The sequence below is a fragment of the Carcharodon carcharias genome, chromosome 4, assembly GCF_017639515.1.
Source record: "Carcharodon carcharias isolate sCarCar2 chromosome 4, sCarCar2.pri, whole genome shotgun sequence".
NCBI lineage: Eukaryota > Metazoa > Chordata > Chondrichthyes > Lamniformes > Lamnidae > Carcharodon > Carcharodon carcharias.
In genome coordinates, this window is record NC_054470.1 from 31,830,787 (window position 1) to 31,856,956 (window position 26,170).

Consider the following 26,170-nt stretch of genomic DNA (forward strand, 5'->3'; position numbering starts at 1 on the left):
GTGAATGTTTGTGGATGTGGTGCCAATCAAGCGGACTGCTTTGTCCTGGATGGTGTCAAGCTTCTTGAGTGTTGTGGGAGCTGCACTCTTCAGGCAAATGGGGAGCATTCCACCAGTCTCCTGACTTGTGCCTTATAGATGGTGGACAGGCTTTGGGGGAGTCAGGAAGTGAGTTACTCGTCGCATGATTCCTAGCCTCTGATCTGCCCTTGTAGGCAAAGTATTTGTATGGCTAGTCCAGTTCAGATTCAGGTCAGTGGTAACCCCCGAGGATGTTGATAGGGGATTGAGTGATGGTAATGCCATTGAGCATCACAGGGGCGATGGTTGGACTCTCTCTTGTTGGAGATGGTCATTGCCTGGCACTTGTGTGGTGAGAATGTTACTTGCCGCTTGTCAGCCCAAGCCTGGATATTGTCCGGGTCTTGTTATGTTTGGACATGGACTGCTTCAGTATCTGAGGAGTTGCGAATGGTGCTGAACATTGCGCGATCATCAGCGAACATCCCCACTTCTGACCTTATGATGGAAGGAAGATCATTGATGAAGCAGCTGAAGATGGTTGGGCCGAGGACACTACCCTGAGGAACTCCTGGAACTGAGATGACGGACCTGCAACAACCGCAATCATCTTCCTTTGCGCTAGGTATGACTCCAACCAGTGGAGAGTTTTCCCCCTGATTCCCATTGACTCCAGTTTTGCCAGGTCTCCTTGATGCCACACTCGCTCAAATGCTGCCTTGATGTCAAGGGCAGTCACTCTCACCTCAGCTTGGGAGTTCAGCTCTTTTGCCCATCTTTAAACCAAAGCTCTAATGAGGTCAGGAGCTGAGTGGTCCTGGCAGAACCCAAACTGGGCGTCAGCGAGCCGCTTGTTAGCACTGTTGATAACCCCTTCCATTACTTTACTGATGATTGAGAGTAGACTGAAGGGGCGATAATTGGCCGGGTTGGATTTGTTCTGCTTTTTGTGTACAGGACATACCTGGGCAATTTTCCAAATAGCCGGATAGGTGCCAGTGTTGTAGCTGTACTGGAACAGCTTGGTTAGGGGCACAGCAAGTTCGGACCGCAAGTACTATTGCTAGAATATTGTTAGGGCCCATAGCCTTTGCAGTATCCAGTGCCTTCAGCTGTTTCTTGATATAAGATAGAGTGAATCGAATTCATTGAAGACTGGCATCTATGATGCTGGGGACCTCCGGAGGAGGCTGAGATGGATCATCCACTCAGCACTTCTGGCTGAAGATTGTTACAAACGCTTCACCTTTATCTTTTGCACTGATGTGCTGGACTCCCCCATCATTGAGGATGGGGATTTTTGTGGAGCCACCTCCTCCAGTGAGTTGTTCATTTGTCCACCACCATTCACAACTGGATGTGTTAGGACTGCAGAGCTTAGATCTGATCCTTTAATTGTGGGATCACTTAGCCCCATCTATTACTTGCTATTTGGCACACAAATAGTCCTGTGCTTTGGTTCACCAGCTTGATACCTCATTTTTAGGTAAGCCTGGTGCTGTTCCTGGCATGCCCTGCTGCACTCTTCTTTGCACCAGGGTTGATCCCCTGGCTTGATGGTAATGGTAGAGTGGGGGATATACTGGGCCATGAGGTTACAGATTGTGTTCGAGTACAATCCTGCTGCTGCTGATGGCCCACAACGCCTCATGGATGCCCAGCCTTGAGTTGCAAGATCTGTTTGAAATCTATCCCATTTAGCACACTGGTAGTACCACACAACACAATGGAGGATATCCTCAATGTGAAGGCGGGACTTCGTCTCCACAACGACTTGTGCGGTGGTTACTCCTACTGATGCTGTCATGGACAGATGTATCTGTGGCAGGCAGGTTGGTGAGGGTGAGGTCAAGTATGTTTTTCCCTCTTGTTGGTACCCTCACCACCTGCCGCAGACCCAGTCTAGCAGCTATGTCCTTTAGACCTCGGCCAACTTGGTCAGTAGTGGTACTATTGAGCCACTCTTGGTGAAGAACATTTAAGTCCCCCACCCAGATTACATTCTGTGTCCTTGCCACCCTCAGTGCTTCCTCCAGGTGGTCAACATGGAGGAGCACTGATTCATCATCTTAGAAGGGCAGTAGCTAGCCAGTTTTCTCTCATATAAAAGCAAAAAACTGCAGATGCTGGAAATCAAAAATAAAAATACCTGGAAAAACTCAGCAGGTCTGGCAGCATCTGTGGAGAGGAACACAGTTAAACTAGCTTATATTTCACCTCTCTTCTATTTTTGCTTAGTTGTGTTGAAGAGTCATTCGGACTCGAAACGTTAACTGTGTTCCTCTCCGCAGATGCTGCCAGACCTGCTGAGTTTTTCCAGGTATTTTTTTTATTTTTGTTTTAGTTTTCTCTCATACTTGACTTTCTCTCTCTTTACTATTTTTTCGTCTCTCTTTGCTGGTTCTTAAAATCTGACCAATCTTCTACCCAAACTCATACTATATTTTACCCTGTCAAGCTAAGGTCATCTCTCATTACTGTAGTAATGACATCCTTACTTAATAGAGCTGCCCCACAAACTTTTCCTAGTTTTCCATCTTTTTGAAATGTCAAATACCCTTCAATATTCAGGTCCCAGCCTTGATCATCCTACAGCTAATGTCTATGTGATAGCTATCGGGTCATACATATCTATTTCCATCTGCACTAGCAGTTCACCCATTTTCTTATGAATGCTGCATGCATTCAGATTCTGAACCTTGTCTTTTTCCCATTTTTGCAATCTCTGGCCTTATCTGCTAGTTCATTAAGTTTGTACTCTCTATCCCTTCCTGCCACACTCTGGATATCTTTACCCGAGTCACTACCTTGTTCTAGTATCTCATCATTTACTACATCTTCTCTCACACATACCCTTGCCACCCACTGTTTAGTTTAAAGCCCTCTCTACCACCCTAGTTATATGACTCACCAGAACATTGGCCCCAGCACGGTTCAGGTGAAGCCTGCCCCATTGTTAGACCTCCCACTTTCCCTAAAACTGGCAACAACGTCCCATGAATTGAAACCCATTTCTCCTATACCAGTCTTTTAGCCACGTATTCATCCCTCTCATCTTGTTTATTCTACACCAATTTGCTCATGGCTCGGGTAATAATCCAGAGATTAGTTTTGAGGTTCTACTTTTTAAATTAGCGCCTAGCTGATCGTAATGCATAAACAGAACCTTTCTCCTGGTGCTGTCTATGTCGCTGGTACCAACTGGATTCTCCCCCTCCCACTGCAAGTTCTTCTCCAACCCCAAGCAAATGTCCCGAACCCTGGTAGACAGCACAGCCGTCTGGACTTGAACTGTCGGCTTCAGAGAACTGTGTCAAACCCTGACTATACTGTCCCCTACTGCCACTGTATTCCTATTAACTCTCCACCCCCACCTCCCACTTGAATGGCTCCCTGTACCAAGTACTGTGGTCGGTTCTCTCATCCACCTGCAGTCCCAGCTTTTGCCCCCGCAAGCTGCAAGAACCTTTAACTTAATGGACAATTGCTAGGGCTGAGGCTCCTCCACTTTACCTTTTCCACCTCCTTATCTAGCTCACTTGCAGTCCCACCCTCCTGTCCCTGATTACTGACCAAACCAGAACTCCCTATACTGGTGGAGGTGACCACCTCCTGGAATAAAGTGTCCGGGTAACTTTCCCCTTCCCTGATGCATTGCAGTGTCTGCAACTCAGCCTCCAGGTCAGTGACTCTGAGCTGAAGCTCCTCAAGGCGCTGACGCTTTGAGGGGAGGTAGTGTTAATCTCACCGGACTAGTAATCCAGGGGCCAAGGCTAATGCTCTGGGGACGCGGATTCGAATCCCACCGTGGCAGCTGCTGGAACTCAAATTCAGTTAATAAATCTGGAATTTTTAAAAAAAAAGCTAGTCTCTGTAATAGTTACCATCAAACCATTGTTGATTGCTGTAAAAACCCATCTGGTTTACTAATGTCCTTTTAAGGAAGGGACTCTGCCATATTTACCTGGTCTGGTCTACATGTGACTGCAGACCCACAGCAATGTGGTTGACTCTTAAATGTCCTCTGAAATGGTTGAGCAAACCACTCAGTTATATCAAACCGCTGCGCAGCCTACAAGAAGGAATTAAACTGGATGGATCACCCTGTATCAACCTAGGCACTGGAAATGACATTGGTAAACCCATTCCTGTCAACCCTGGGCACTCCTCCTTACTGACGTCTGGGGCTTGTGCCAATTTGGGAGAGCTGTCCCACAGACTAGTCAAGCAACAGCCTGACACAGTGATACTCTTGGAATTGTACATCACAATGTCCCAGATATGACATCACCATCCATGGATACGTCCTGTCCCACCGACAGGACAGACCCACCAGAGGTAGTGGCACAGTGGTAGACAGTTGGGAGGGAGTTGCCCTATGAGTTCTCAACATCGACTCTGGACCCCATGAAGTCTCATGGCGTCAGATCAAATATGGGCAAGGAAACCTCTTGCTGATTACTAACTACCAACACACACACACACACCAACACACCCCCACCACCACTGCACCCCCCCCCCGCCCCCCCAACACAAACCCCAGCTGATGAATCAGTGCTGTTCCATGTTGAACACCACTCAGAGGAAGCATTGAGGGTGGTAAGGGCGCAGAATGTACTCTGAGTGGGGGACTTCAATGTCCATCACTAAGAGTGGCTCAGTAGCACCACTACTGACTGAGCTGGCCGAGTCCTAAAATACATAGCTACTAGACTGGGTCTGCAGCAGGTGATGAGGGAACCAACAAAAGGGAAAAACCTACTTTCCCTCGTCCTCACCAGTCTACCTGTTGCAGTTGCGTCTGTCCTAGATGGCATTAGTTGGAGTGATCACTGCACAGTCCTTGTGGAGACAAAGTCCCATTTTCACATTGAGGACTCTCCATTGTGTTGTGTGGCACTATCACCATGCTAAATGAATAGATTTCAAAAAGATCCAGCAATTCAAAACTGGGCATCCATGAGGTGCTGTGGGCTATCAGCAGCAGCAGAATTGTACACAAATACAATTTGTACCATCGTGGCCCGGCATATCCCTCACTCTATCATTACCATCGAACCGGGGTATCAGCCCTTGCTCGATGAGGAGTGCAGGTGAGTGTGCCAGGAATACCTTAAAAAAAAAAGTGCCAACACACGACTACTTGCATGCCAAACAGCAGAAGCAGCATGTGACAGACAGAGCTAAGCAATCCCACAATCAACAGATGGGATTAAGTTCTGCAGTTCTGCCACATCCAGTCGTGAATGTTGGTGGACAATTAAACAACTCATTGGAGGAGGAGGCTCCACAAATATCCCCATCCTCAATGATAGGGTAGCCCAGCACATCAGTGCAAAAGACAAGACTGAAGCATTTGTAACAATCTTCAGCCAGAAGTGCTGAGTGGATAATCCATCTCGAATTCTTCTGGAGGTCCCCAGCATCACAGATTTCAATTTTCAGCCAATTCGATTCACTCCAAGTGATATCAAGAAATGGATGAAGGCACTAGATACTGCAAAGGCTATGAGCCCTGGGAACATTCTGGCAATAGTACTGAAGGCATGCGTTAGAACCAGCTGTGCCCTTAGCCAAGTTGTTCCGGTACAACTAAAATATTGGCATCTACCCAGTAATGTGGAAAAAAGCTAAGGTATGTCATGTACACACAAAGCAGGACAAATCCATCCTGGCCAATTACCACCCAATGAGTCTACTCTAAATCATCAGCAAAGTGTTGGGAGGCGTCATCAAAAGTGCTATCAAGCGGTGCTTAGTCAGCATTACCTGCTCCCTGATGCTCAGTTTGATTTCTGCCAGGGCCACACAGCTCATGACCCCATTATAGCCCTGGTGCAAACATGGACAAAAGAGCTGGACCAGGTGAAGTGGGAGTGACTGCCCTTGACACGGCGGCAGCATTTAACAGAGCGTGGCATCAAGGAGCCTGAGCAAAACTGGAATCAATGGGAACCAGGGGGAAACTCTCCACTGGTTGGAATCATACCTAGCACAAAGGGATATGGTTGTGGTTGTTGGAGGTCAGTCATCTCAGCTCCAGGACATCACTGCAGGAGTTCCTCAGGATAGTGTCCTAGACCCAACCATCTTCAGCTGCTTCATCAATGACCTTCTGCTCATAAGGTCAGAAGTGGGGATGTTCGCTGATGTTGCTGATTGCACAAGTTCAGCATTATTCGTGACTCTTCAGATACTGAAGGATTCAGTGCCCATAGCAGCAAGATCAGGACAACAAACAGGCCTGGACTCATAAGTGGCAACTAACATTTGTGTCAAACAGGTGCCAGGCAATTACCATCTCCAACAAGCAAGAATCCAACCATCTCCCCTAAACATTCAATGACATTACATCCCTGAATCCCCCACTATCTACATTCTGGGTGTTACCATTGATCAAAAACTGAACTGGATCATCCATATAAATACTGTAGCTACAAGAGCAGGATGGCTAAAACTAGGAATTCTGCAGAAAGTAACTCACCTCCTGCCTCCCCAAAGCCTGTCCACCATCTCCAAGGCACAAGTCAGGAGCGTGATGGAATACTCCCACTTGCCTGGATGAGTGCAGCTCCAACAACACTCGAGAAACTTGACGCCATCAAGGACAAAGCCCATTTAATTGACACCCCTTCCACCACCTTCAAAATTCACTCCCTCCACCACTGATGCACAGTGGTAACAGTATGTACCATCTACAAGATGCACTGCAGCAACTTGCCAAGGCTCCTTCAATAGTACCTGCCAAACCCGTGACCTCTTTTAGAGGTGGTGGGAGTGAATCTTGAAGGCGGATGGGTGGCAATTAGATGGGCTTTGTCCTGGATGGGTGTTGAGTTTCTTGAGTGTTGTTGGAGCTGCGCTCATCCAGGCAAGTGTGGAGTATTCCATCACATTCCTGACTCCTGAGGTCATGAGCTAAGTGAGAAAGACAAGGGCAGCAGACACATGGGAACACCACCACATGCAAGGTCCCCTGCAAGCCACACACCATCCTCACTTGGAACTATATTGCCATTCCTTCACTGTTGCTGGGTCAAAATCCTGGATCTCCCTTCCTAACAGCACTGTGGGTGTACCTACACCACATGGACTGCAGTAGTTCAAGGAGGCAGCTCACCACCACCTTCTCAAGGACAATTTTGGATGAGCAATAAAAATGCTGGCCTGGCCGGCGATACCCACGTCCAGTGACAGAATTAGAAAAAAATCTTATTACAGACATGTTTGTTCTAGATCGCACTGGTGTCCAGGAGTCCCACATTCAGCAGTCGCAACCCATCTTTTATTATGTTATTTTATTATTTTTTACTTTATAAGTAATAAATCCTACCACTCCCAATGAGCTTTACTACTGCTGTTAACTTTACTACTATTAACATATTTACCATTACTAATAAATTACATGGGTTTTGAAAGATAAATGAGTAAAATATTCACCAACCAATCACTTTCCTGTTTCCCTCCCTTACTCAAGTGAATTCCCTCACTCACCAAATACCCAAGTTTATGCTGTGTGACTGGCTGCACTAAAATGTCTCCATGCTTGCTTGCATAATACTTAACTTGACATTTAAAAGGAGTTGTGTCATATTATCAATAAATTGCTGGCTGTGCCTATTTAGGGGTGCAGGTCTGAACTATAAGGAATCCTCTCTATCTGCTGCTGTGTCTATTTTGGGGTATGGTAAAGTTATGTTCATAGTTTCAATTTATTTATTTTTCTCCCCTTAAGATGTAATAAAAGGAAAAAGAAATGGATGCACCATTGCCGCCAAAGGAAGCTGGAAAATTTATATCCGAGAACAGCAAAGATGTCTCTGTTTTAGAAGAAGGGGTTCAAAAGGTTGCCAAAATGGTGTTTGAAAAAAGAAATTCAGAGGAACTTGATGCTACAGGATGGAAGTTGCTCCATGACCTGAACCCACAAACAATGAGTGAGACCTCTGTCAACTGGGTATTTGTTACAGATACTCTCAACTTTTCCTTTTGGTCTGAAAATGATGATCACAAGTGTTTGGTTAAGTACAAAGGCAAAATGCATAGTGGCTTTTGGTCACTTTGTGCTGCTATTAATAGAGCACTAGATGAAGGTTAGTTCCCGTTGAATTTTATTCTCACCTTTGTGGCAGGTTTTGAAAATTCTACTTGTGCTAGGTTCAGAGACCATTATTTCTTAAATATGGTGTTAAAAGAAATTGACAAGTCCAGTTGATGAAATTTAATATATATAAACTGTTAATTTTCCTGTTTTTAAAAAAAAATGCACTTACATAGTGCCTTTCACAATGTGAGTGCATTTTAAAAGCACTTCAGTCATTAAAATACTTCTGAAGAGGAAGCATTTTGTATTGGAGAAATCACAACAGCCAATTTGCACACAGCAACATCCCACAAACATTAATGTGATAATAACTAGCTGATCTTTAACATGAGGAAATAGAACTTCTTTTGTTTTTTTCCCCCATGGAATATGATTACTAAGTTTTCACGGGTACCAGCAACTCTCTCATTCCTGACCCAAATGCTGTCTTCATGTGTGAGCAGAGTTGGTGAGTGTCTATAGGCTGTTTTATCCAAAGGTGGGAGCGAGAAGAACTTAAGGAAATAGAGATAACATCTTCATTAAGCCTGACCAAGTTTTCAGCTTGTGACCACGCACTCATTTTCCACCACAACACTGGCTGATTTCCCTTCCCGCCTCTGGCTATAGAGTTAAAAAATGGTTACAGCACAAGATTAATTTGGCTACTCCCCTACTCTTCCCTTGTACCCCTGCATTTTTTCCCCTTCAGATGCTTATCCAATTTCCTTTTTAAAGCCTTGACTGAGCCTGCCTCCACCACCCGTCTAGGCATTGAGTGGATGGAATGTGGGAGAACAGCGAGATGTGCTTTGGAATCGTCAAGCCTAGAAATAACAAAGGCGTGAATGAGGGTTTCAGTAACAGATGAGCTGAGAGAGGGATAAAGTCAGGCAGTGTTGGTATAGATGGAAACACATATTCTCAGTGATACCGAGTGGTTGGAAGTTCACCTCCAGGTCAAGTAGGTCATAGGTTGGGAACAGATCGATTTTAGTCTCCAATTGTTGGCAGGGCCGGAAGTTGTCACCAAGGACAGCATGTAGATGAGAATAGGGAACTAGGATTAGATCCTTGCAGTGCTCCAGAAATGGTGGTGTCAGAGTAGGAGAGAAGCCATTATAACTGATACTCTGCCTATGTTCGCATAGGTAAGAATGGAAACAGGTGAGAGCAGTCCAACCCAGCTGAATGACAGTGGAGAAGCTTTGGAGGAGAATGGAGTAGTCAACAGTGTCAAAGATTGCAGACAGATTGAGAAGGATGAGGAGAAATCATTTAGCTTTGGCACATTGAAAGTCATTTGTGAATTTGATAACAACTGTACTGTACAGTGCATTTTCACATTGATCTGCCTTGATCAGATCTCAAGTTTTCCCCGTAGAAGGAGTAATTATGTTAATATTTCTGGTATTTTTTCTTCCTGTTAAGGCATTCCCATTACCAGTGCATCATTTTTTGCTAACATAACCCTGGATCAATTGAAATATGTGCTACGTTCAGACACGGATGTTCCAATGCCTCTGATTGAAGAACGTCTCAAAGTGCTTAAGGAGGCTGGAAACATATTGCTAGAGAAGTTTGATGGTTCATTCCTCAATTGCATTAAGAAGAGTGAAAATAGTGCCCAGAAATTGCTACGCCTTGTGGTGGATAATTTTCCTTCATATAGGGATGAAACTACATTTCAGGTGAGTTTGCTGTGGTTAGGCCCCTTTTGTTGGTCAATGTTGGTGGGGGGACTTGTTTCCGCTGATTGCTATATAGTATTGACATTATAAATAAATGGGAAAATTTGCTATGTTTGAAATTGTCAAATTTTCAACTAGGGAAACTTTCCCACTGTGCTTATGATAGTACTAGCACAAATTTTTTCCTGTTCTTTGTTGCTGAACACAAGGAATTCATAAAAAATTCTCACTCAATGGTCCGATGAAAAACTAATTCCATTCAGTTCATTCATGGCACAGTGACACTTGCAAGACAAGTACGTTGGGCCAGGTGACAGGACATAGCAACAATTTTTCTGAAATGTGTAATTTTCATCTTACCTGCTGTGGAGTGATACAAGTTCCAAGCAATATGTAACCTGATCCACATTATCAGGTAGACAGGCTGCGGAGCTTACTGTGATCCAGTGATTGTGCAGTATGAATAAAAAAGGTGCAAATCATCTGAGAATGGCGATACTGTAGCATGCACAAAGTAGGATTATAGTTAATTTTGTGAACTGTAATTATAATTATAGTTGTGCTTGGCTGGTAAAATACAATAATTTATATCCTAAGTTGGTTAGCTACTTTGGAATTTTGTTTTTCTTCTTGTGGAAGTTGTAAAATTCTACAATCCAGAATGAAAGGACCAAGGTCAAGGCTACAATATTAAGGCAAAAATGTTCCTTATAATAGGAAATGGGATAACAAGTTGTGCAAATACATGAGCAACCTCCAGATCTCAAGTGATTCTACTACAAGTTCCGCATGACAGATTGGTCAGGAAAGTAAAAGCCCATGGGATTTAGGGTAATGTGGCAAATTGGATAAAAGGTTGGCTTTGTAACAGGAAACAAAGGGTAATGGTCGATGGATGCCCCTGCGAATGGAAAGTTGTCTCAAGTGGTGTTCCACAGGGCTTGGTGCTTGGACCCTTGCTGTTTGTGTTATATATTAATGATTTGGATGTGAACGTGGGGGGCACGATTGGGAAATTTGCAGATAACACAACATTGGCCGAGTAGTGGATAGTGTAGAGGATAGCCATAATCTCCAAAACGATATAGATGGGTTGGTGAAGTGGGCAGTAAAGTGGCAGATGGATTTTAACATAGAGAAGTGTGAGGTCATACATTTAGGGAGGTCAAACAGTTACAGGGATTACAAAATAAATGGGAATATACTAAGAGGAGTAGATGAAGTGAGAGATCTTGGCGTACAAGTATACAGGTCCCTGAAGGCAGCAGTTCAAGTAGACAAGGTTGTAAAGAAGGCATATGGAATGTTCTCCTTCATTGGCAGAGGTGTAGAATATAAAAGTAAGGATATAATGTTGGAATTATATAAAACACTGGTGAGGCCACAACTGGAGTATTGTGTGCAGTTCTGGTCACCACGTTATAGGAAGGATGTAATAGTGCTGGAGAGAGTGCAGAGGAGGTTTACAAGAATGTTGCAAGGATTAGAAAAGTGTAGCTACGAGGAGAGATTGGATAGGTTGGGGTTATTTTCCTTAGAACAAAGAAGGCTGAGAGGTGACTTGATTGAGGTGTACAAAATTATGAGGGGAATAGATATAGTGGACAGGATAAAATTTTTCCCTTGGTAGAGAATTCTTGAACCGGGGACATAGGTTCAAGATAAGTGGCAGAAAGTGTAGGGGGGAACATGAAGAACTTTTTTACGCAGAGGGTAGTGGGTGTCTGGAATTTGCTGCCCAAGTTGGTGGTAGAGGCAGAAACTCTAAACTCTTTTAAAAAGTACCTTGATCTGCACCTTAAGTGCTGTAAGCTGCAGGGCAGGAAGGTGGGTTTAGAAAGGGCACCTGGGTGTCCTCGGGCTGGCATGGACAAGTTGGGCCAAATGGCCTCCTTCTGTACTGTAACTTTTCTATGGTTCTATAGCAAGAAGCTAATAAAAGATTTACCAGTTAATAAACTACTGGATGCACGGGATGCGTGTGTATAGGTTGAAGTGATTACTTGCGAGGCATATCAGTCCTTCTGTGCATGCGTTTCTGTATAGGAGAGCCTGAGACCATCAGGGCAGCCCAAAAGCTGTTTTGGGACTGCACATGCACACTTAATCAGTCGCACTGCCTGCACATGCACCTAGAGTCTGGAGAGCTGACCTGAGAGGAAATCAGAAGTGAAGCCTGCCATGGCATGGTGCCTGCTTTGTTTTGTCTGGGCCTGAAGATTGTAGTTCCTGTAGCTGCTTGTTGCTGGAAGCACATGGAGGGCTGAAGTTGCTGTGGTTTTGTCCACATCAAGTAACTTGCTGCTTAGATTTTGGTATGCTTTGATGGTGCTTTCCTTTATACGTAACGTCTATAGTAATTGTTGCTTAGATTGCGGATTGATGGCTGCTTTAATCACAATAATACATCTATTTAGAAGCTATGAGTCGATACTGTGATTAAAGCAGCAGTCAATCTGAGCATTTTTAATACTGGAATGTTAATTGTTAATTTCAGTATTGAGCCACAGTCAACTAGATGATTTTTTTTTACCTCCATACAACAACTTGTGATCTGGAAATCATGAAAGGCGGTGGAAGCAGATGCTACAGTAACTTTCAAAAGGAAATTGGATAAATACTGGAAGGGAAAACGTGCAGGGCTATAGGGAAAGAGGGGAATGGGACTAGTTAGATAACCCTACCAAAGAGCCAGCACCACAGGATGGGCTGACTGGCCTCCATCTGTGCTGTAACACTCTATGATTCTATGCCAAAAAACAAAGCACTAAATTTGCAAGCACAAGTAACTACCACAGACTACTATTGGGATTAACATGGAACTTCTATGAATTCACAAAATATCACTTGTGATTAAAGTAGAAATCCACAGAAGAATTGATATGCCCAGCAAGTAATCACTCTATTGAATTATCTCAATTTTTGGCTCCATTATCCTACCCAGAAAACTGTTGATATTGAAAAAGTGATGTTTCCTGACATAAGTAAACCAACCTTTTGCCTGTTCAGCCATGGTTTGATATAAAAATGCTCTGAATTAAACTTTATGTTCCTCATTGTGTCATGCATTTTTAAGGCTCCCTCTCATTTATCTCCTTTCAAAGCTTATGCTTTAAGTACCAAAGAATCTGCTGTAGTCGCATCTCTGCTTTAGTTTTTTTTTCGTTTTGTCTCAGTACCCAGAATTGATTGCAGCGTTCAGGATTTACCCTGGAGAAGAGAACAGTTTTACTATAATAGCATCAGACGTGGGTAATAAATTCTTGTAAACTAAATTATTAACTATTCTGTCTGTCTCATTTGCCACTCCACAGTGACATCCTAATTTGTAACTCCCAAATCCCTTTTAGCATCTTGGCTTGTTCCAGCAGCAGAGTGTCAGCTGGGCATGGCAAGTGAGACCAGGTAGCTCAGGCTCTTGCTCCTGGGATTCAGCCAGCAGCAGCTCCTATGTAAGGAGCCATCTGCTGTCAGCATATACCTGTGACCCCGGCACCTGCAGTCCACCACTTTCTATCCTTCTAGTCCTGAGGCGATTGTTATACAGAGCAGCAGGAAAACAGCATGCTGAAAGCCTCATATAGAAACAGGTGGGACCTGTAGCAACATTTTAACCTGGAGATTTGCTTTGTTTTTTGGCGTAGAATCATAGTATTACAGCACAGAAGGGGGCCAGTCAGCCCATCCTGTGGTGCTGGCTCTTTGGTAGGGTTATCTAACCAGACCCATTCCCCTCTCTTTTCCTATAGCCCTGCACATTTTTTCCCTTCCAGTATTTATCCAATTTCCTTTTGAAAGTTACTGTAGAATCTGCTTCTATCACCCTTTCATCATTCCAGATCACCACAATTTCCTGTATGGAGGTGAAAAAAATCATCTAGTTGATTTGGTTCAATACTGAAATTAACAATTAACATTCCAGTATTAAAAATGCTCAGTTTTCAAAGTAACTTAGATTAGTACTAAAAATCAGTCCTTAAAAGTAAATATGTCCTGTTTATCAAAAGGCAAGCATTTGGATTTTTTCTTGCTGTGTTTAGATTTCCACATAACCATTTTGGAGGTGGGCTGGTCTGACTTTAAGAACATTGGCTTTTGATTTTCTAAGCTAGGTGGCTTTTTATTTCCCATCAAGCCCAGAGAATGTTATGTTTAAGTATTGGTATTGATATTTAATAGATAAAAGCAAAGCATTGTCATACTCCATATCTGACTAGTCTCAGCACAGCAGGCCCCAATGGCCTGACGAAATTACCTTTGTGGAAGTAATTTATGGCCATCTAAGCGTTAAGAGTTTTGCTTCCCTTTTACTTTACAATTGTTTTTCTTTTACTGAAGACCTTGCTCTGTTTCCACTGAGGAAACAGCTGAGGCAGGAGAACATAAACATTCCCACACCAATTTTTTTGTATTGAACTTTCTTCTGCAGTCTGACTCCTTTGTATTTCTGGACTTGTTAATTAGAGACGCCAGTGTCTTTGCTTAAAGTTTAAAATACATGGTGGTACACTTGCTCACATGCTCTCTCTCTCCTGCAAATCTATATCGCATCCCATCTTGTTAATCTGCCACTGCTTTGACGCCAGGATTGCCCAGTCATTAGTAAACTGCGCTGTGGTCATGCTAGCCTCTGAGTCTGAGTAACAGCTCAGGATTAAGAATTTTATAGTTCTATGTAGGCACATTTTTTAGTTGTGATGATATTAAGATCCTGAGGGGTCTTGACAGGATGGATGTGGAGAAGATGTATGCTCTTGTTGGAGAATCTAGAACTAGAATCTTACATGCTTAATTAAGACAGAGATGAGAAAGAAATCTTTTCCCTGAGGGTCGTGAGTTTTTGGGACTCTTTTCCTCAAAAGGTGGTGGAAGCAGAGGCTTTGAATATTTTTAAGGCAGAGCTAGATAGATTCTTGATTAACATGGGGGTGATTGGTTATTGGAGGAAAGCAGGAATGTGGGGTTGAGGTTACAATCAGATCAACCATGATCTATTGAACAGTTGAGCAGGCTCGAGGGGCTGAGTGGCCTACTCCTGCTACTAATTCATATGTTTATATGTTATAGGTATAGAATGGCATTTTAGCATATGCTGTCACCAATTGTAAAGAACTGTATTCTCCAACTTCTCCAAAATTGATGTATGACAGATTTGAAATGTCGCTATATGTAGCAAAAATTTTACATCTTCACAATTATTTCCTTCTGTTTTTTAGGGCAAAAAGGTTGCTTTTTACAAAAGGGCGCAAATCCTTATAGCGGATATCTGGGGCCTACTGGAAGGAAAGGGGGATGGTGTCTTTCACGATATGGCCAGTCTGACTATGTTTGCAGACTACAGAGTCCCTCAGGCACTTGTCTACCTTGGAGCCATGAAGTACTCAGAAAAACTCATGGAAAAACTTAAACAAGGTTTGTAATCAGTTTAACACCAACACAGCATAATTATGGGGAAGGAGTCACACTGTGCACTAGGTAAACATGATTCACTGACAGATAAAGAGAGGTACTATCATATATCTGTCTCTGGCTACAGTCATGATGCGTTTGGCTTAGGCAATTGAAGAAGCATTTCAGTGGAGGCATGAGGCTGCAGAATGGAATAGAGGAATTCCCCAGATTTGAGCATGAGAGAGCATCTTATGATCGGACCTTCCTCACCCTGTCTGTATTTGTATCTTCAGCTCTCCCCTGGAGTATTTGGGCCAATATTATGGTGGGTTGATGCCAGCTTCTACCGATCTGTAAATATTGAACTTTTCTAGGTCTCTATTGCTGAGGAACAAAAAAGCAGCTTTGGCAGCGTAGCAATGAAGAGATCATACGCAAGGCTGGAGGAGATTGGCACCAGAGCTCCTTCAATATTTTCCTGTCAATCAACTTTGATCACAGAATCACACAGTGCAGAAGAGGCCCTTTGGTCCATCGAGTCTGCACCGACACTTCTGATGAAGAGGAGATTTAAATTAAATGGAAGATGTGCGGGGGGGGGGAATGGTGTTTTAATCAAAATTTATTTCCATCAACCTAACAATACTAAATTCCCTAATTAACTGCCAATTCCAATTTCCACACCTGCAATAAATATCTGAATGTATGTATGTGGAAGTATGTCCTGTCTGCAAAAAGATGGACAAATCCAATCCAACCAATGACCATCTCCTCAACCTCCCCTCGACATCAGCAAAATGATGTAAGGTGATGACAATGCTATTAAGCATCACTTATTCAGCAATAATCTGCTTGTTGCTCATTTTAGGTTCTGTCAGGGTCGCTTGGCTCCTGACCTCATTATAGCTTTGGTACCCAATATGGACAAAAAAAATGAATTCCAGAGGGGAGGGTAGGTGAAAGTGGCTGCCCTCAACATAAGGGCAGCATTTGACTGTGTGGCATCTAGGAGCCCTGGCTAAAGTGAGGTCAATAAGAATCAGGCAGACTTATGGTCTAAAACTCTCCACTGGTTGGAATCATAGCACAGTGAAAGATGGTTGTGGTTGTTGGCGGCCAATTGTTTCAGTCCCAGGACATTGCAGCAGGAGTTCCATAGGGTAGTGTCCTAGGCCCAGCTGCTTCATCATTGACCTTCCATCTATCATAAGGTTAGAAGTGGGAGTGTGCACTCTTCAGTTCCATTCACAACTTCTCAGATGCTGAAGGGATACAAGTCCATACGCAGCAAGACCCGGACAATATTCAGGTTTGGGCTGACAAATGTTAAGTGACATTCATGAAACACAAGTGCCAAACAATGACCATCTCTCCTTGACATTCAATGGCATTACTATTGCTGAATCCCTCACTATCAACATCCTGGGGGTTACCATTGACCAGAAACTGAACTGGACCAGCCATATAAATACCAGAGCAAGTCAGAGGCTGGGAATTCTGAGGCAAGTCAGTCAGCACCTGAGTCTGCAAAGCCTGTCTGCCATTTACAAGGCATAAGTCAGGAGTGTGATGTCTGGATGAGTGCAGCTCCTACAACACTTAAGCTCTGCGCCATCCAGGACGAAGCAGTCTGCTTAATCGGCATCTCATTAATCAATCTAAACATTTACCAATACACAGTGGCAGCAATGTTTACTATTTCCAGGATGCACTGAAGCAACTCACCAGAGCACCTTCCAAACCTGTGACCGCTACCACCAACACAGACAATGGCAGCAGATGCATGGGAACATGCAAGTTCTTTCCCAACTACACACCATCCTGACTTGGAACTATATTGCCATTCCTTCACTGTTGTTGGATCAAAATCCTAGAACCCCCTTCCTTAACAACGCTGTGGGTGTACCTACACCACATGGATTGCAGCGGTACAAATAGACTGCTAACCTTCTTGAGCAATTAGGGCTGGGCAACAAATGCTGGCTTTGCCAGCAATGCCCATTTCCCATGAAAGAATGAAAAGAGCAGAACCATTCAACATCACAATCATTATGTTGCCGAAGTAGTATCACTTTTCTGCTCCCACTTTATTCACATTGATTCTAGCCTTCACTGAAGATGTAATCCTGCAGATAAAGGTATTAGATTACCAAGGCACAAGTCATTGGCTGCTCTGGAAGAATAACATTTTTACTCTAAGCAGATGCAAGGGCTACATCCCTGTTGGGTCGCTCTTTTTTGACATTCTCAAAATGTGGCGGAAATGACACAATGCAAATTTTACCTGGTCTTTGGAGGGGCGTGGGGAGAACAAAAAAATCAGAAAAATGTGTCTCACAGGTTCCCTGACATGTCCCTGCCTCTTCCCATTTCCCCAGAGACTGCCTCAGGCCTGGCAATAGTGGAAAGCCAGTTAAGTTTGTTGAATGGGCAGTTAGCAGTGTAGTTTTGATAGCTCACATGGGTCCCAAGTTGTGTCAGAACCTCAGCTACTTAGGGAAGGTGGCTGCACAGCAGATGGTTTGAGTGGCATGAAAAAAATGCAATCTGACCACTTAATGATACAAAGAGCAATGGCACCCCCAGGCAGAGGCTTGCCATTGCAAGAGCAGTTCCTGGAAACTGTTCTCTTAGCCCATCCTCAGGGTGCATTATTAGCTGTCGGTTCCCTCCCCCTTTTCGCACATACATTTCATTTTGCCTTCTTTGTGCAGCTGAGGCAAAGGCCTCAAAATGTCACTTCAGTCACTGTGAAGGGTCTGGGATGCTGATCAACTCCCTCCCCTTCAACCCTCCAGTCCCTAATTGCAAGGTGAACCTGGAGGTGGCCTGCTAATTGGTCCCCCTCTGAGCCTTGCAGGTTAATTTTCCAATGCTCTAATGGGAGAGAAAGGGTAGTTATAGAGACATAACAGCGCAGAAGGAGGCTCTTCAGCCCATTGAGTCCATGCAATATTGAGGAATGGAACATGTTATACTTCAAGCACCCTATTTGAACATCAGAAGCTCCCAGGTCAGATGTAGTGCAGCTCGATACAGAATAAAGCACGATCTGTTCTGCCCGAAGAATATACCTCGGCTCAAACTTTAGAAGGGCACAATCGGCTTTTGTATTTAATCCATTTCCTACATGCATCATCTTCCGGCTCACATGAGGCAAGGCTGTGAATGAGTGCCAAATTCAGGACTCTTTTGTTCTGAGGTCCGTGTAAGAGACTGCCTAAACTCATATAGCAAAAGACTCATCAGCAGAGAGGATATTTTCATCCCTTCATTCTGAGTTGAAAAAGTTCCGAAGGTGAAAAACCAGTGTTTACCCCATTGTGCAATCCAGTGTCAACATTGTGATTGTTAACTATCAGAAGGGGTTTGGGTAGACACGACATATTAATATCATGCCCCAAATAAATACAGGTATTATTATTGTTTGATCCAACAACAGGGCTATCATGGCCGGTTTACAGGCCCATAATAGCTGAGGAGAGGTGGTGGCATAGTGGTATTGTTACTGGACTCGTGTTCCAGAGACCTTGGGTTTGAATCCCACCACAGCAGATGGTGAAATTTGAATTAATAAAAATCTGGAATTAAAAGCCTGATAATGACATGAAACCATTGCTGATTGTCGTAAAAAAAACCTCATCTGGTTCACACATGTCCTTTAGGGAAGGAAAACTGCTGTTACTTACCTGGTCTGTCCTACATGTGATGTGGTCATATTGCCTAGCCAGCAATGCCCACGTAATCTAATAAAATATAGTATCTGTGTCTGAAAAATCTTGCCTCATGTAGCTGCAAATAGCAAATGAACAATTGAGTTTATTAAAATGTAAGAATTTGATAAAGGACTCACAATTATTCATTCTGATAACCAGAACATTAAATTTTTGCCATTAATTGTTTTGTTTGTCCAAAAAATTAAAATAGAATTTCACAAAATCTGATATTTTACAGTTTTTAATTTGTTATTTTGTTTCAAGTTTTTGTTGCTGTAACCATTTTTATTGGAGTTAGAATTGCCTTTTTAATTCCCATCCTAGGTGTCCTTTTCCAGTCAGGAGATTGTCAGGAAGTGGAGATCCGAGGCTGCTCCATTTGGTGTGTTGAGTTAATATTGCGTCATGTTCTGGAACTTGGAGCTCAGAAAGGACATGTGAACATGCACATCAATTCTGTTTTGATCGATTACTACCTGTGGGACTATGCAAAAGATCACCGAGAGGACATGGCAGATATTCCCATCCATCGTGTTCGCTGCATCTACTACTAGTTGGACATGCTGCAGTTTCTTTGAAGCAAAGGTACACAATGTATTTCAGCAGAAATATTGGGGTGCTCACGCATATTAAATTTCAGGCCCTTGTCTTAGTTCACATCTCTGAAATTGCAAATTAAAATAATGGTCTTTTACAAAACGTTGTGGTAAGTGCAAGTAGATGGTACAACAGAGAGCAAATGCACTTCTGATTAGTGATCGAAGTTAATTCTCTCCACTTCACCTTCCTAATAGCAGTTCCATACTGGCAATACAGTATGGAGCTGCTATTAGGAAAGTGGAGTAGAGATCCAGTTATTTTCCGTCAGAAGAAAGCCAAAGGAAATTGGATGGGCACCTTCAGTGAGCTGGTCTAGTACTTGTGCTTGTGGCCAAGCGAGAGCGACATTTGCTTCCACCTGGGAGTTAGTGACTTATCCAGTTTAGCTTCTTTTTGTACCTTTTGAAATGGGAGGGGCATTTGAAATCTGCATAGCAGGCCATATCACAACTGCATATGGTCATTACAGCTCAAAAGGAGGCAATTCAGCCCATTAAAGTCCACGTTGGGTCTCTGTAGAGTAGTCCAACCAGTCCCATTCCCCCATTCTATCCCAGTAGCAAAGCAAGTTTACTTCCTTCAAGTACCCATCCAATTTCCTTTCAAAATCATTTGTCATCTCTGCTTTCATTACCCTCCTAATCATTGGGTTCCAGGTCATTACTACTCACTATGTAAAAAAAAAACTTCTTCCTCCACATTCTCCCCAGCACTGCGTCTCTTTCCCAAAACTTTAATTCTATGTCCCCTAGTCTTTGTACCATCAGCTAATGGGGACAGTTTTTCTTTATCGTCTTACCCAAACCTGTCATAACCTTTTACACCCCTATCAAATCTCTCCTCCGTTTCCCTTGCTCCAAGAACAACTCCAGCTTCTCCAACCTCACCTTGTAGCTAAAATCCCCCTCCATTCTGGTAAATTTTCTTTGTACCTTTTCAAGGACTCTCACATCCTTCCTGAAGTGTGGTGGCCAGAACTGGACATAATACTCTAGTTGTGGCCTAACCAGAGCTTTATAAAGGTCCAAATATGTACCCAGCATTTTTTTTTTTGTAAATCAGCAATTAAAAATGCACTATTAATGTGTTTTTTTTTGAGGGATGTTACTGCATATCTGGTCTCAAAACCAGGTGTGTCCATGGCATGCTGGGTGGATTCTCATGGACATAGCTCCGCCATGAAGCAGCTCACAAAAGGTGGAAAGTCATCGTTGAGGGTCTGCTCACAACAGATGATGGTCAAGGGGGTGGAGAGGAAGGTCCAGCTGTGTTTGGGAGAGGAAGATCTAGGATCAACTGAGAGGAAGAGGTGTCAGGGCAGGGGGGAAATGAAGGTGTTGGGTGTGAGGTTGTGGGGAGGGCCTACAGGGGAATGGTAATGGGGGAGAAGACAGTAACTTGGGGAGGTAGCTGTACGGGAAGGAGTGCGGGGAAGAGGAAGGGGTGTGGAGAGGGGAGGCAGTAAGGGCTGAGGAAGGAGTCAAAGTGGGAAGGAGAAAGGCTGGAAGAAGTAGTAAGACTGCAAGGAGAAGTAAGGTTGTCTGAAAGAGTCTGGAGAGGGGAAAGAGTAAGGGTGGTGGAAGAATTAAGGGTGTGAGAAAAAGTCAGGAAGGGGGAAGGACTATGAGGGGAGGAAGGACCAAGGTGGGGGCAGACTCGGGGGGGAAGGAGTTCCAAGGGGAGGAGAAATCCGGAGGGGGGAAGGTGTTCCAAGATGGGAAGGAGTCCAGAGGGTGGGATGTGCAGGCGAATGTGCAAGGGAGGGTCCTGATGAGTCCATGGCTGCTCCTGGGGAGCGAACTGAAGGTGGGTGTGGTAGAGGAAATGTTGAAAATGACTGAGGGCAGAGTGGCAGTGGGTGGGAGGGTGAGGTTTGACAATATTGGTAGAAGAGATGGTCAGGGTGGTTGGTGGGCCTCAGAAGCAGACATGGACCCTGGGAGTGCGAAGGTGGTGGTCAGAGAGGTTAATGCAGATGGGGTGGGATTTTTGGGAAGGAAGGAAATGTGCACATTCACCTGGACATCCCTGAAAGAAAAGGGTTGTGGTTGGTACGTCACAGGGGAGGCAGAAGGTGATACCGGGGGTGGGGGAGTCGAAAGTGGTGGGGGAAGGGAAATGGGTGACTGGGGGAGGGGAAAGGATGGGGGCGTGAAAGAAAATCTGTAGCACTACCTGCTAGTTGGTGGGCAGAGATGCATGTCAGCTCAGATGGTCAGCTGAAAGTGAACCCCAGAAGGCAACATTGTGTGGTACGGGAAGGATACGCGTGTGTGAGCGTGTTTGCACAAGGCTCCGAAAGACCCTGCCCCACACACACTTCTCCCTCCAGAATCACTTGTGGGTCAGCTGCGTACAGCTGAACTGCTAGTGCGGGGGTTGCAGTGGGAGGACTTATGAAGCGGAAAGACACCATTACACATTATTCAGTGAAAGTGAATATATTTTCAGATTTTAAAGTGACAAAATTTGTTTACCCATGCAACCAACTGTCATCACAATTTCTTAACTTTTGAACGCCTTAGACTTCTGGTTGCTGCCCTGACATCTGCTGCAGGGGTGGAAACAGCCTGAGCAATGGTTGGCCCTGTTGTCTCTGATGCCTTTGGTGTGGGTCCTCTGGAGAGCCAAGGCCTTTGGGGTCCCAGCTTGTGTTGGTTGTCCTCCTGTGGCCCAGCTGCTCCCTCTGCGGTGAAAGAGGATGAGGTTGAAGGTGTCACATGCAAAGGGGACTCAGAGGGAGCGGACAGCCTCTGAGATTCCTGGGTGGATGAACCAGGGTTGTTGAGCTACCGCCCTTCCTCTCTTCAGTTGCCCGAGGGCCCCGGCCTGACTCCTTGAGGAGAAGGAGCACATGGAGGGACATCAAGGTGCCCCATTTTCCTCTCACGTCACTACTACTCATCCATGGCTACCATGATGGAGTGCAGGTCTGCGCACATCTCTGCATTCTGCTGGACCAGGATCTCCATGGCGTCCACCATCCTCTCTTTGGCGACCTCCATACACGCACATGTGGGCACCACTTCATCAGGGAGCAGGCAGCACACTCCTCTGACTCGCATGCCACTCTGTTGAGGTCTTCCAACAGCTCTGCTGACTTTCCAGGGTAATTGGAAGTTCAAATCCAGAGGCTCATCATTTGACTTGGACCTGACAGATGCTTCTTCCCCAGCAGTCCTCCGAGTGCGGGGGAACTTGGCTGAACCTGCCTCCTCCTGCTGCGGACACATGTCTGTGCGGTGACCACTAATTTGTGAACCCGAGTCTGCTCTAAACCTAGGTCCCACCGAGATGTGTCTCTCTGAGCTGGTGGAATGTGTGGGTAAGCGCTGTGACATGTCTTCCAGGCAGCTTATTTTCTGCTCTTCAATGGAGGAGTCCACTTGTGAGCAGGCTTCACCTGCATGAAAATGGTTGGAGAGTGTGAGAGCAGGATACATGGCACTACATGGAATGTTTGTGTGGTGAGTGGAGGCATGGATGTGATGAGGACGTGAGATCCACGGGATATGAGACTGAGGAAGATGTGATGGTGTGTGTGAGTTCGTTGTGTTGTCCCTTGAGGTCTGAGATCTCTGCGGATGTGTGATGGGTTGTGAGTGTTAAAGTTGGGAATGATGAGAAGAGCGACTTACCCAGGTGGATGGGACCATTCATCCCGTTGCGTCACTGGGTGGCTGTCCTCTTTTGCAGGACATTGATGCTGACCACCTCTGCCACCGCCTCCCATGCTGGATTAGTAATGCCGCTGCCCATCCTGCAGCCAGAGCGGGTGTTGATGACATCACAGCGGGTCTCCACTGTGTCCAAAAGGCACTCGAGAGAGACGTGTCATTAAACCGGAGGGCTGCAGCCTTCTTGCCTTTCAGGGCCATGTCTTCTTTGCAGCAGTCGTGGGCTGGAAGCACTGAGAGGTGTGCACGTGGCTGCATTTTAAATATGGCGCCCGAGGTAATGGTGTGGCGAGCGAATGAGAGCCTGCCTGCCATCAAAATGGCATGTTTCCCAGGGATATATAATGCGGTGAGATTGGGACAATAACGGCCAGTGGGTAAAACGTTGTTTCTCCCGCCTGCTACTACATTTAGTGCAATTCTGGATGATTCTGCCCAAAGGCTTCACTGGGAGAAAAAGATAATACAACACGCTTCCTTCTGGTCTGTGAAAGTGCAATTCTGCATCTTTTAAAAGCAGCTAGTTGAAGTGTCTACTGTGGGAGACTGTAGGGAAAACCTTGTGTACATCACAAGGTTCCAAAAGAGTTTAAAAGTCTACAATTAGATGTCCTCACTAATTACACTGAACACCCGTTAAAAGGTGTGTGGGGGAAGGGACAACAGAAGTTTAGGGGTAATATTTTCAATTTAAAATACTCCCCTATTTTACAATATAATGACATCTGTAAATCTGTGCTGTAGCAGTACAGAAACAGGCTATTTGGCCCAACTGATCTATGCTGGTGTTTAGTAGCACATCCTCCCATCCTACTTTACCTAACTTTAGCAACATATCCTTCTATTCTTTTCTCCCTTATGTGTATATAGTATTTAGTTTCCCCTTAAATGCATTTCAGCTATTTGCCTCAATTGCTCATGGTACGATGTTCTACGTTCTTATCACTCTTTGGATAAATATGTTTCTCTTTAGTTTCCTATTGCAAAGGTTCCCAAAATTAACTTTTTTTTATTATTCATCCACGGGATGTGGGGTTCGCTGGCTGGGCCAGCATTTATTGCCCATCCCTAGCTGCCCGTGAGAAGGTGATGGTGAGCTGTCTTCTTGAACCGCTGTAGTCCATGTGGTGTAGGTACACCCACAGTGCTGTTAGGAAGGGAGTTCCAGGATTTTGACCCAGCAGCAATGAAGGAACAGCAATATATTTCCAAGTCAGGATGGTGGGTGACTTGGAGGGGAACTTCCAGGTGGTGGCGTTCCCTTCTATCTGCTGCTTTTGTCCTTCTAGATGGTAATGGTTGTGGCTTTGAAAGGTTGAAGGAGCCTTGGTGAATCCAGTTCAGTTTCTGGTCAATGGTAACCGCTCCCCCCACCCCCCCGCCCCCAGGATGTTGATAGTGGAGGATTCAGTGATGATAATGCCATTGAACATCAAGGGGGGATGGTTGGATTCTTTCTTGTTGGAGATGGTCATTGCATGGCACTTGTGTGGCACGAATGTAACTTGCCACTTATCAGTCCAAGCCTGGATATTGTCCAGATCTCGCTGCGTTTGGACATGGACTGCTTCAGTATCTGAGGAGTCGCGAATGGTGCTGAACATTTGCAATCATCAGCGAGCATCCCCACTTCTGACCTTATGATGGAAGGAAGGTCATTGATGAAGCAGCTGAAGATGGTTGGACCTGGGACACTGAGGAACTCCTGTAGTGATGTCCTGGAGATGAGATGACCGACCTTCGACAACCACAACCATCTTCCTTTGTGCTAGGTATGACTTCAACCAATGGAGAGTTTTCTCCCTGAGCCCCATTGATTTCAGTTTTGCTAGAGCTCCTTGATGCCACACTCGGTCAAATGCAGTGTTGATGTCAAGGGCAGTCGCTCTCATCTTATTGCGTACCCCCCTCTAGATCCACTAGCTATCTGCCTACCCCTCCCAGCAGACAAGCCTAATATTTTAACCCCTTTAGTGCCCAAGTATTGTTTAAAATGTACAAAGTATACATAAACAACTATAGTAATGCCTCAAAAGTACTACATATTATTAATATGATGAATGAGACTGTTTGCTTGAACATAGGCACATAATATTTGGAGTGATAGGTGGTAGTTTGAACCATAAGTAGCTCAGTAAATTGGACATTGAAGTATGACAGCAAATTTTTGTGCACTCTGCATTTGGTAAACTGTACCTCTGCACCAGCCAAACTCTGAATTTTTGGCATTCTTTTTGACACTCAGCTTCTATATCATAACCGTCAGCGGCACCATCTATTTCTACCTGTGCAACATTACTACCCTTCTTCCACTGAAACCTTTATTATTCTTTGTCAACCCCAGACTTGATTATCTTAATGCCCTCCCATCCTCCACAAACTCCCACTTGTCCAAGACACAGCAACCTATATTCTGTTCCTCACCAAGTCCTATTTGCCCATCATTGACCTACATTGATCCCTGCTCAACAACAAGGTAAATTTAAACTACTCCGTCTTTTCAAATTGTGTCATGGCCTTGCTGCACCCTATCTCTACAAGTCTTATTTAACTTTCATTGCATGTTTCAGTAATCTGATTGATTCTGATATTTTAAAATACATCTCCCCCCACCTTTGCCTCACCAGTGGTGGATCCTTTGTCTCCACTCTTCGCCTCCCCCCCCACCCCACCCACATCCCAATCTCTTCTGCAGGCACACTGATCTTTGGTCCTATAAAAATCTTCTGAAAACCCATCATTTATGCTTGATTTTGGTCATTCCTGTTCATCCTCGACCTTCATGCTTCGCATCCCTATCTCTGCATACCAACTTATGCTATCCATAAGCATGCTCCGTATGTTAAGGGTGGTGTGTGAATACAAGCTTTTGTTTGAATACATTATTCAAGTTTTGTGTAGCTTTTCTGATTGTGATTGTGAGAGTTAGATTCCTTTTAAAAAGTATGGAAACCCTATGAACCTCCTCCCTAAATCAGTAAAGTCCTCAAG

General features: G+C 44.5%; 1 protein-coding gene across 3 annotated transcripts in view; it reads left to right on the forward strand.

Annotated features, from left to right (window-relative positions):
* The window catches only part of c4h9orf64 (chromosome 4 C9orf64 homolog), a 42,309-nt gene that overhangs the window by 8,311 nt on the left and 7,828 nt on the right, over nt 1–26,170 (forward strand). The window contains exons 2-6 of one of the 3 annotated variants that reach the window (XM_041186634.1): nt 7,757–8,114; nt 9,536–9,795; nt 12,972–13,043; nt 15,012–15,207; nt 19,227–19,487. In XM_041186634.1, the coding sequence (XP_041042568.1) occupies nt 7,778–8,114; nt 9,536–9,795; nt 12,972–13,043; nt 15,012–15,207; nt 19,227–19,456 (1,095 nt within the window). In that variant the 5' untranslated portion in view covers nt 7,757–7,777 and the 3' untranslated portion in view covers nt 19,457–19,487. Of the gene's footprint in view, nt 1–7,756; nt 8,115–9,535; nt 9,796–12,971; nt 13,044–15,011; nt 15,208–19,226; nt 19,597–26,170 lie in introns of those variants that run through there. The other 2 variants (XM_041186633.1, XM_041186635.1) reach the window with 2 other exon arrangements.